Genomic DNA, 12,705 nt, shown 5'->3' on the forward strand with positions numbered 1-12,705 from the left:
GTGATGGTCTCACAGGTCTATACACATATTTTCAACACATATAAAGTTGTATACTTTAAACAGGATTAGTGTTTCTTATGCTGAATTATACTCCAATCATGACTGTTTACAAAATGGATACTACTATACTTATTACTGCCTAAACTAATCTCATTTTTTCACTTCAAGTTTCTTGGGGACATAATTAACATTCTGCTCTCAGCGGTTCCAGTAGGGGAATACCAAAATCCAGTAATGTAGCCAAATTTCTAAGCGGTCTTATTAAATAAAAAACACAGAGCTAAATATAGGGGTAAAAGTCTTAGAGATCAGGGAAACAGTGAGAGCCACCAGCTGACCTTAACTCACCATGCCATATCTTCCAAAGAGAGCTACTTCCTGTCTAACCACACCTTTATTGCATTGCTCTTCTGCCCTCTCATTGGCTCTCAGTCCAGCTACCTCACTTCCATGTCACTGCCTGTCTGTACAGACCTCCAGGTCTTTGTGGTTGGTATTGGGATTAAAGGCACGTGTCACCACACTTGGCTCTGTTCCCTAGTGTGACCTTGAACACACACACACACACACACACACACACACACACACACACACAAACTCTGCCTGCCAAGTGATCAGATTAAGGGCATGTGCTACCACTGCCTGACTTTTGTGTTAGTGGCTTGCTATTTCCTCTGATCTCCAGGCAAACTTTATTAACATACAAATAAAATATCACCACATTTCAGCACAAATAAAATACACAGTAATACCAAGGAGTGATTCTCCAGGACTAGAACAGCATGTGCTGATACTCAGCTGGTCCCTCTTCTGAGGATGAGAGCCCTCCCCACACTCCCATGCTACCCTTAGGCTTCTGGTTCAGTGCAATGTGTCAAGCAAGCATGGAAAGTGCAGTAAACCAAGACTTAGACATCCCCTGGTATTTCCATCTCTTCTGGACAGCACTCTATGATGGAATTTCTCATCTTTATGGATTTCAAGGACACTGACTGTACGACATTTACTGGTGGGTGGACTTACCATTTCTTAACTGCTTTTGTTTTCATTTTTGTCAGTCATGTTTCTGAGTCTTCAGAGGCAGGTTTCTTCTCTTCTGAATGACTGTTGGAGCTGGTGAGTGCTCTACATTCTCAGAAACTCTTCCCGCTTACTTTTGATGAAAGTAAATGTTTGTAATTCTCTACTGCTCTCATTAGCCAATCTGCAGGCTTCTTTATAATTCTTTATTTCTCAGCACTTCAAACAAGAACAATTTTCAGGAAAATGGATGCAACTGGAAAGAATCACACTAAGCAAATCAAACCAATTGCAGAAAGACAATACTGTGTTTTTATTTCCCTCATTTGTGGTTCCTAGGTTTTATACAGATATATGAAATCCTATACAGAAAGTATGATGTGAAACATGTTCAACATACAACATATACACATAAAAAAGCTTGAAAAAAATAAATAATTTAGAAAGTAAGGAAGTACCTCATGGTTCAATCATCATATATCTTTATTATCTGCTAGCTTTAGTCAGTTGGAAATTTCACTAATCTTTGTGGATATCAATATTACCCATATATCCATGATGGTTTTCAAGTATATTCCTCAAATCCAGAACCTGGCTTGAAGTTCATTATAAATATTCGTCAGTCCACTTGGTCTTTTCAGATGGCTGTGACTCATATTGAACTTAAAAAAAAAGATTTATTTATGTATTTATTTATTTATCTCATTACAGATAGTTGTGAGCCACCACATGGTTGTTGGGAATTGAACTCAGGACCTCTGGAAGAGCAGTCAGTGCTCTTAACCTCTGAGGCATCTCTCTAGCCCCCATATTGAACTTGTTAGGGTCCCCACTATAGCAAACCTCTCATACCTCCAATCTTTCCAATTTCTGTAACTGAGAACTCTAAACCTTACCTTCACCCATGATTTTTTTTGGCTTCCCTTCTATCACACATCCAATTCCATCAGAAATCTTAATGGTTCTGTCTTTAAACTAAATCTAGGATCTATCCAACTCTCATTATGCCTTAAAAAAAAAACAACCTTATCTAATGCAAAGTTATTTCCTACCTAGGTTACTTCAATTATCTGCCCAATGTGTTTTGTGTGCATCTGGTTTTGCTTTCCCACAGTCATTCTCAACCCAGCAGCCAAAGAGATTCCTTTACATTTGACGTCAATTCCTGTCAACTGTCTGTAATAAATCTCCCAATGGTGTTCAAACTTGTTCAGGGTCAAATCCAAAGTCTCTGGATCTACCTGAAGCTCCTCTTCCCTTGCTTTTCTGCCCAAGCTCTCTAGCCACAACACACTGCTGCTTTCCCTTACATTCTCCAAGCTTCTTTCTACTTTGATACTATCATTTCCTCAGCCTAGGAAACCTATTTTACTCCGATTCTTCTTTCCTCTAGGTTTCTGTTAATATCTTAGCAGAATTAGAGAGGATGTTCTGGGCCCTCTTAAGTGAAACATAAACCTATGCTCCCAAACATACTTTGTTCTATAATATTTTGACTGCTTATTGGTATCCACTGGCTGTTACCATTGCCTTACACATTACATACTTACGTTTGTTTATTTTTCTATTCCCGTTTCCTACATCCCCAAACTAGAGCATATGTAAGTACAATTACAAAGTTTCTATTTTATTTATTATTGTATTCTTGATGTTTGGACACAGTAAGCAGTCAATAAAATATATTGAATGAATAACTGTTTGCTATGACAATAACACTCAAAAGTTCTCCAATACATTCATCCCTTATTTCTTCCTCTCCTTTGCAACACATATGTTATAAATATTATATATATTATATTAATATTATAAATATATATATATATATATATATATATTCTTAGTGCTTAGTATTTATGACAGAATAAAAGAAAAAGGGTATTTCTATTAGGCTCAAGACCAGCATAGGAGCAGTTTGGTGATGACAAGTCCATGGTTTCCAGGCTGTGCACTTTTTCTCACTTGTCAAGAGACCACCATACACTGACATGTACTTGGCTACTGCCTTCCAGAACACATAAACCTCATTAATTAATAGTCTTCTCTAATTTTCATCTGTGTGCCATCTCTATCAAGTGTTAAATTGTTATAAAGAATGTGAAGTCTGGTACTTTTTAATTTAGGAACTGTCCCAAGATTGCAGGAAGTTGGAGACAGCATTGAAAAAGAAGTCTTTGTGCTCTGAGTCAGTCTAAGAGTGACCTGTCAACTACACACTTCATCATTTTCCAAATGTCTGAATGCATGTCAGAAGTCAACACAGATATCCCTCCTTAATCCCAATTACTACAAGCAGGAACTTAATGGTGATAAAATGATCATCCGGTCCTCAGCCCCCATAGTCCCCTTAAAAGTATTATTAATTCTTCCAACAATGGTCTTTGTGACAGGAGCACCTAATTCAAAGTTATGTGTGACACCTGGTTGTCAAATCTCTTCTATCTCCTTCCACCTGGAAAATTCTCTTTGACTTTTCCATTTCTCTTTGACTTTTATGGCTTGTAAAGTTAAATGCCAGTTATTTTGTGCAATCTCCTGCAATTTTGGTCCATTTAGTGTTTCCTCCTTGTTAGACTTGGGTTATATACCTTTGGTACTGATGTTATATAAGCAATGCTGGTCTTCTCCTTGCAACCCAGCAGATAGTACATGGCTTCTACTTCCTGCATTGTTGATTATGTTTGCTATTAACAGGCTTGAGGTGATATCTGCTAGATTTACCCCACAGTACACTCCTGGCTTTTATAATTAATAAATGTCTGAGAAGATATATTTAATATTATGTGACGTTTCCAATCTTCAACAGCTTTTGTATTCACTGATGTCCTTGGATCGGCACAAACTGTGAGTTACTGTTTTATTACATGGTTAACTCTTTATTGCTGTTAGAAATTTTCTGCTGACATTTGACACATGACATCCCTTTCATGCTAGCTCCTCTGCCCTGCTGACACCACCTCATCTTCAGGAGTTTCTTGGGTTTTTTTGAGCAGGCTTATCCATTTTCTAAGGCTTAGCATTAGACACTTCTCTAAGGAGAGTGGGTAGTTAGGCTCGATGATCAGGTGTGCACATTGTTTGTAAGGGGTCATTGGTCTAATGACCTTAAGTAGACAGGCTTGGGAAAAAAAAAAAAAATATATATATATATATATATATATATATATATATATATATATATACATGCTTGTGTGTGCTACTACTATGGACCCTCCTGATTTCATTTCTGCATGCATCTATAACATACAACATTACTTACTAGCCCATAGCAGCACCTTAATTTCCATTTCAGGGCTCATTTTACTTTCTCTCTGTTCATGTTCTACTTCTTTTCATTGTCAGTGAGGAAGTTGGTTCCCATTATTCCTATTATTTACCCTTACTTCATCAATCTCTCTGTACGCACCTCATCACAGCCATCAGTTGTCACTATCACCCCACTTATCTGCCCCTACTCGGGGGACATTCCCTCAGATGGATGCCTTCCTCATCCTCTTCACTCTCTGAGATCTTGCATTGTACAGGGACAGCTGCCTCATTTTCATTGTCCAGACGGACATCTTGCCACAAGCTTTTCCTTTTCTTCCTCACACCTCACGTGGTCTCCTTCTGGCTGATCTCGGAGCTGGCAGGTTTGGTGTCAGCTTAACACAAGCTCCTGTCATTGGAGAGGAGGCGGCCTCCATTGAGAAAATGCCTCCGTAAGCTAGTGCTGTAGGCAAACCTGTAAGGTGTTTTCTTAATTACTGATTGATAGGGGAGGGTCCAGCCCATTATGGGTGGGGCCAGCCCTGGCCTGGTGGTCCTGGGTTCTATAAGAGAGCAGGCTGAGCAAGCCAGTAAGCAGTACCCCTCCATGGCCTCTGCATCAGCTCCTGGTTCTAGGTTCCTGCCCTGCTTGAGTTCTAGTCCTGAATTCCTTCAGTGATGAACAGTGTTATGGAAGCATAAGCCAAATAAGCCCTTTTCAATCCAAGTTGCTTTGGGCACGGTGTTTCATCACAGCAACAATAACCTTGACGAAGACAATTTCGCACATGTGTTATCACCTGGCCAGTCTAGCTACATTTCATTTTTATTAGGTTTAACTGATGTACAAGAAGATACTGGTTTCAATACACTATAGCATTGTTACCTAACACTACATATTCTATTTGAGGTGTGCTGTTTCCTGAAGCCAACAGTATGCTTCATTAATCAGGGTCCCATGGCCTTTTTAGCCATTGCTATGACATTGCTTCATTAATTAAGCTGATTAATTACAGCATCAGAAGAACGATCCAGTCAGAATGGCACCACTTAACTGCAAAGTTAGGAAGCTTTATATAACCTGTGACAAATAGAATACAAGGTCTTTAAGCTGATTTGGGAATACAAACTCTCTGGGATTGGGAGTATGCAAAATTATGCAAAGTTGTTGATTATTGACCCACTTACCCATTTAATACAATTGGTTGGAAGAACACAAGTGAATTGATTCTCCTGAAGGTTACAAAGATCAATTCCCATCTTATTCCAAGGGCTACAGAGATGTTGAAAAGAAAATAGCAATTGAGATAACGATTATAGTGTTTAAACAGAGTTGGCAGATGTGAAATGTCTTTCTGTGGCGTAATCATTTGCAATTCTTGGGGCCAAATCATGTGTGTGTATGTGTGTGTGTGTGTGTGTGTGTGTGTGTGTGTGTGTGTGTGTCCATGTATCAGTTTCTTTTGTCTTCCCAGTGTTAAGGACAATTACAAATATGAAAGATACAGTGAGCTAATTTTCTTGTTCTTCAGCCATATCTTGTGCTATGAAAAAAGTGTGAACAGAGGGAACTTTTTGAAAGGTATCCTAAATATTTTGTCATAATTTCTATGTTTATGTGGAAAATGTTTTAATGTAATGAATTAAATTACCTGTGGTGGTTAGTTTCCATCAACTCCACACAGCTGGAGTCATCCACAAAGAGCAAACCTCAATGGAGAGGCTGCCTTCATCAGATGGCACATTGATTTAGCAGGAATCTTAACAGGTCTTATTAATAAGAACAAACCTGAGGCCAGTTATTGGGGTGAATGCTGGAAGATCAGAGAGACAGAACAAGACACAGCTATCTCACCTTGCCAGTTCCTCAGCTGATCTTATTTCCTCAGACTGGAAGCCTCTGAGTCCTCATCCCAATGGATCTCAGCTGAACTGCTGTTCCAAAGCCTGAATGCTTGACCAGCCAAATGCTTCTAGTTTCTGGTCTTCATGCCTTATATATCTTTCTGCTTTCTGCCATCACTCCCTGGGATTAAAGGCTGGATTTCTGGGATTAAAGGCGTGTACTACCACTGCCTATCCTCATGTTTAATATTGTGGCCGTTCCGCTCTCTGACCCCATTTATTAGCCTGCACAATATTTTGGGGAACACAATACCACCACAGTTGACAAGTATGTGGGGCATTTTCTTGATAAATGATATATGTGAGAGAGCGCAGCTCACTGTGGATAGCACTACTCCTCAGGAGATAATCCTGGGTATACAAGGTAGAGCAAGTCCACTGAGCCACGAATAAAGTCAGTAGGCAGCACTCTTCCATGGGCTCTGCTTCAGTTCTTGCTTCAGGTTCCTGTTTTGTTGTGTTCCTCCTGGGTTCTCTCAATAATGGACTGTGGTCAAATGCGTATAAGCCAAAAAAAAAAAAAAAAAAAGATTCATTTCCCCCAAATTGTTTTTGATAATGGTCTTTATCATATTAGCAGAAAGCAAACTAGGTCACTACCCAAGGCACTCTGATGACGTCGAAGCATGTCTTACTATTCTTAGCCTCTCTGCCTTTTGAGTGAGGACATTCTCAGTAGATGTGGAGCTGCCTTTGGACCTGTGTAGTGATCAGACTAAGTCTCAAAGTGTCTTGACTCCACTGTTTCACCCTGATTATTCATCTCCTAGTCATCAAGGCAAGTTACTTAATGTTTCAGTGTCTAGTTTCCTGCAGCATGAGGTTACTAATAGTACCCATGTACTAGGTTTTTGTTTTTTGGTTTTTTTTTTTTGGTAGTGATTAAAGGAAGTGATGTAGACAGAGTTGTTAGCACAACACCAAGTATGCTTAGCATCAATGGATGCTCTCTACTCTTAGCTGTCATTCTACTCTGGAACCATGCATGTTTTTGTAGTTTCCCTTCAAAGGCAGCACATTTGCATCAAGTCAAGGATGGTTGAGAGATTATGCAGTGATTGACAGTTCTGATCTCTATAGTGCTTATGAAAGGCAGTTGGCTTTTTAAAGCAGTGTATGACAATTAAAAACTTTAATATGCCACACAGTGGTAGTGCATACCTTTAATCTCAGCACTCAGGAACCAGAGGCAGGTAGATCTCTGTGAGTTCAAGGCCAGCCTGGTCTACAGAGCGAGTTCCAAAACAGCCAGGACTATACAGAGAGACCCTGTCTGGAAAAACAAGCAAATAAACAAACAAACTTGAATATCAGTCACTACTGAGCAGAGGAGAAGTTGGGGAGGATTAGGTTTTCTCTGAGAAAGCTTCAATCTTCAGGGGAATTTTATGAATTCTGGAAAGAGTGGGGGGAAAATCGGTGATAGAATAGTAACAAAATACATGCTTGTTCCGAGCCACATTGCGAAGGTTGAAGAAATGAATTGCTGATCGCACCACTGGGAGCAACAATGAGCATCTGTCCAACAAAGAGCAATGAAAGTCAGCAGTTGGTGGAACAAAGGTGTATTTTGATGAAGAAAATGTGAAATCTTAAAGGGACTTGCTTAAGGAAGTAGGTCATAGAGTTATCACTGGACAAAAAGGAAATGAACCAGACAGAGCTTATGGGTGTTTGAAAACCTAGGTTGGAGAGACCAAGATGAGAGAGTCTATTTGGTCTGAAGGACCACTGCACTTATTACAGTGTGTTGAATGGGCTGACAGAATAAAAGGCTTTTTAGTGGGCTTTTGTATTTGGAGTTTTTAGTCTTGGATGACTTCTAAATAAATGATATTCCTAGTCTGTTTTCATTGTTTTACTGCAGTGACCTACCTGGGGCAGTTAAAATTATCAACAGAAAGGCTTATTTGAGATTTCAGTCCAAGGTTTCATGCTATGGACCACAGCCCGTGGCTCCAGACCTGTGGTGAAGTCACCAGGCGACAGAGTAAAAAGCACATGTTTGAACAAATGAATCATGCTACAAGCTAAGAAACAGAGAGACTGAGGGACTAGAAATATCGTATAATTTTCTTTGATGCCCTACCCACAATGACTAAAGATCTTACACAAGCCTCCATCTTATAAATGTTTACAGTACCTTCCAGTACTACTACCCTAGAAACGGGGGGGGGGGGGGGGGGGGGGGGAGGAGGTTTTATTTTAACCCATGGGCCTTTGGGGGACACTGTCCACATCCAAACCTGGCATGGTCTTGAGAATAGTTGGGTTAGAAGATCAGGAGGATGGTACCAGGGTCGAAGAAGTTAATCTGCAAAGCCAGAGTTCAGGGGCTCATCCTTGACATAGAGGTAGGACTCCAAAGCACCACACAGTTCTTTGACTTCTTGTTTAAAAAACAGATTTCCTTCCAGGTCACAGGAGCCAGAGGAGGACTCAGTCTTCAGAAAGCATCTGGTTGCTCTTAAAAGAAGAAAAAGGAGGAAGAAAAGAAGGAGGAGCACAAGGCTGGGGGTGGGGAGTAGAGAATTAAAAGAACATGCATGAGAGGTCAGCTCAAAGGGGTTTTTTTTAATGACCTTGTAAACGCATATCTGGCAGGCCACAGTGCCTACTAAATTTCAGCTATTTTGACCCGGGATATGAACTTGATTCTTCCTGCCTGTGTGATAGGAATAGAGGCTCAGCCACACAGTTACCTGGTTTCCTTATCAGGATATAGCATGCTACACTACATGGCAAGTCGAGTTTGAGGTTGCGGGTGGAATCAGCACACTAGTCAGATCAAGATGATCCCGATGATGAGGGTGATACCCAATGTACTCAGAAAGGGTGGGGAGAGGCAAAATAGAAGAGAGTCAGAGAAACATTACATGGGTAAGACCCGACCAACCATTGCTGACTTTGAAGATAGGGAAGGAGCTCTAGGAACTAGAGAATTCCAGAAGCCAGAAGCCAAAAGAGGCCAGGAAATAGATTCTCCCTAAGACTTCCAGACAGGAATTCAGCTCTTTGATTTTAGCCCAGTGAATTCTGTTTCAGATCTCCAGAACCGAAGACAATAAATCTGGGTTGTTTTAAGGCAATACATTTGCAAATTTGCACTAGCCCAAAGGAGAAAGCTAACATCCCCCCTAGAAGGTCTTGATAGCTCTGCTCCCCAGGATGAAGTCCTTGGGACCTCCCATCTCAGGCCTTGTATTTTGTACTCCTGGGGATGGCTTGGCTGTTCTATCCCTATCCAAGGCCAGGGGTGAGCTGACATCCCAGACATCTTGTTGAAGGAAGTGACTGGCTGTCAGCCAGAGACCTCCATATAGGAGGCTAAATTCCTTCTGAATGGAGTAAGGAGGTCTGTTTCAACCCAGAGGTAAAGAATTTTGGCTGGGTTATCCTAAGTAAATTCTCAAGATGCCTGGCAACTGCTGCTTTGTGGCATTCTCTCCCTGATGAGAAAGTCTGAGCATCTGAATGAACACCACCCCTCCACACACATACCATACACACCACACACACAACCATACACACCACATACATCACACACAGACACACACACCACACAGACACACACACCACACACACACACACACACACACACACACACTCACACACCATACACACCACATACATCACACACACCACGCACACACACACATACCACACACACACACACACCATACACACCACATACATCACACACAGACACACACACACACCACACACACTTACACATACACACACACACCACACACAGACATACACACCACACACACACACACACACACACACACACACACTCACACACCATACACACCACATACATCACACATAGACACACACACCACACACAGACATACACACCACACACACACACACACACACACACACACACACACACACCGGCAACAAATGTTGGTAAACTGCATACATGCTCAAGGCCTGCTTGGGCTGACTCCTTTCTCTGCGATGCTAGTCTTCTGCTGGTGGAGGTGAAGGAAGAGAGATGGGTTTTGAAAATAGGAAAGCAGACACTGACCTGCAGCCTCAGAAGGCCTCCCAGGCATTTTTCCAGTCACCCCCATCTCGCAGATGAAGAGACTTGTTTGGGGTCAAGGTAGCACATTAGCTTGAATCATTTCCTGTGTGACTTGGCGAAGAGAAAAATTGCCTATTAATTGTTAAGTGGAAATCTTAGCCTACACTGGAAGAAAAATCCCAGCGGGTTGCTAGTGGGTGGGAGTTTTGACAGAATAGGGTAAGTTCAGGGTCTGGGAGGAGCTGAGAAGAGGGGGGGGTCCTCTCTGGCCCATAGCTCACTATTTATGCGTACATTTCAATCCGTGTGTGTGTTGGGGGGGGGGGGGGGCTGGGGTTGAGTACCTTAGGAGCCTCTGACTGGCTCTTACTCTAGTGCCTTCCCAGACAGCTGTCTGGGGTCTCCCCTATTTGGCCCGAGGGCTCAGGCTCAGAGCCTGGAGGGAGGAGCTTGAGGGAGGAGGGCGTCCCTAAGGAAGATGTGCTTGCTGGCTGGAGGCCTGGCGGGTGGGGAAAGCAGAGGGGTGGGGATCTGGAGTGGGCTGCGCCCCTTGGCTCGGACCCAGGCCACGCTCTGGCCTGCAGAAAGTAGAAGCTCTCAGCTCATTCACTACCCTTCAGGAAAGGGAGAGAATACAAGCTCTCCGGCCCCCTTCTGCTTTAAAAAGCCACAGAGCTCCGCGGGCAGCTTGCTGGCCGCTCCCTTCCCACGCCTGGACCATGCCCCGTAGCCGCTTCCTGCGCGGCCACAGGCGAGGACTCGGTATCTGCAGCTGAGAGCTAAAACTTTTTTTGACTTTTCTTCTCCTCCCCCCCCCCCCCCAACTGAACCATGCCGTGTGCTCAGAGGAGCTGGCTGGCAAAGCCCTTGATGGTGGCTCAGCTTCTTAGCTTTGGGGCTTTTTGCCATGGGAGACAAGCTCAGCCCGTCCCGGTTCGCTTCCCAGACCCGAGGCAAGGTCAGTGGCTTTTCTTTCTTTCTTTTTCAAGCCGTGGTGGTAGGGTAGTGGAACTTGGTCTGTCCGCTACCCCTTCCCCCAGCAGTCAGGGCAGAACTCTGAGCCTTCTGGCCTGTCTAAGGAAAACTGGGTTGTGGGCTCCGTCTCCGACTTGCTTCTGACCTGGGGCTTACGTGTATTTCCCTGCCCACTGAGGGGTGACAGACACCTTTGCTTTGAAAGACCCAAGAGCAAGAGCGGGCTCCCCGGACCAGCACCGCCCGCCCCCCCCCCCCCTGGTTCCAGCCCCCCCCCCCCCCCATCCCAGATTCTAACATGGAAATTTATTTTTATTAAAGAGACCCAGCTGGTCGCAGGCAGTCCTAGCAATGTTCCCTCAATTTTCAACGCCGGATCTGGAAGGTAGAAATTTCATTCCGGCCCCCTGCTGAGCACACTTGGCTGTGTTTGGGTTTCCTGGAAAGATTTAGAGTTTTGTTTTTTTCAAATGACATCCCTATTGGGGAGAAATTTACGTCCTGGGGACTCGAGTTTCTCCGTCCCGCTTTGTAGGACTTTTCTCTTTCTAAATTTTGTGATCCGTGTGTGTTCTGAGAGAAAGCACTGGGGGACTGTGAAGAGAGTTTGCAGTTGGTGGTTAATAATAATAATAATAATAATAATAATAATAATAATAATAACTACTAATATTATTAACAATGATATTACTATTATTACTGTTATTTTAGGCCTAATGCCCAGGGCAAAGTGATGATGTTGCTTCTGTTTTTTATTGAACTTTGAAGAGTTTCCTATTCAGAGAGGACTGCTGTGGTATTGCTGAGCGCCGCGCGGGGGGGGGGGGGGGGGGGGGGGGGCTATGGGGGGGCAGTGTCCCAGCGGAGATGGCCTGTTAGCCCCTCCCACTACTGACAAGACCCTTCTGGAGTTCAGGTGCTATGGCTACCATGGCTGGTTTACAAATGGGGAAGCTGGAACATGGAGACCTTGTGAAACACGGTTTTGAACCAGGTGTCCTGACTCAAAGTCATGCAGCCATGCTGACATCAGTAGCAGGGATACACACACACACACACACACACACGCACACGTACACACACACACACACACACACACACACACACGCGCGCGCATGCACTTGTCCATGTTTAAGGTATTGCTAGACAGTGTTTTCTGCCCACGTTGCAAAGTCAAATGCTGCTGGAGAATTCCTCTGGGGCGGCTTAGAGAGCAACCAGATGCAAATCCCTCCCCTCCCTTTGCTTGACTTGGAAGCCAGAGTGGGCAAACACTGGGGTTGGATGTCAATCAGCCAGCACTTGCTTGTGTAAACGTTCCAGATACAATCTCAAGCCCCCAAGTTTAAAATAGCAGCTTTTGTTGTTCTTTGAAAAACAGGGCCTTTGTGAAAGGTCCCTATTCTGGGGTAGCACAAACAAAGCCCCGCCAGCACTTCCCAGGGCATGCGGAGATAATTTCCTTCAAAGACATTCTCCTGGGTTAGTTTTCCAATTCTGCTTGCTTCGCATGTTTGTAA

At 43.2% G+C, this 12,705-nt stretch overlaps 1 protein-coding gene across 1 annotated transcript in view; it reads left to right on the forward strand.

Annotated features, from left to right (window-relative positions):
• Nucleotides 1-11,041: 11,041 nt before the first annotated feature.
• Nucleotides 11,042-12,705, forward strand: part of Adamts12 (ADAM metallopeptidase with thrombospondin type 1 motif 12) — a 253,145-nt gene continuing 251,481 nt past the window's right edge. Inside the window, exon 1 of the mRNA XM_036207207.1 lies at nucleotides 11,042-11,168. Within this exon, the coding sequence (XP_036063100.1) occupies nucleotides 11,042-11,168 (127 nt within the window). The remainder of the gene's footprint in view (nucleotides 11,169-12,705) is intronic.

This window comes from Onychomys torridus, chromosome 15, assembly GCF_903995425.1.
Source record: "Onychomys torridus chromosome 15, mOncTor1.1, whole genome shotgun sequence".
Classification (NCBI taxonomy): Eukaryota; Metazoa; Chordata; class Mammalia; order Rodentia; family Cricetidae; genus Onychomys; species Onychomys torridus.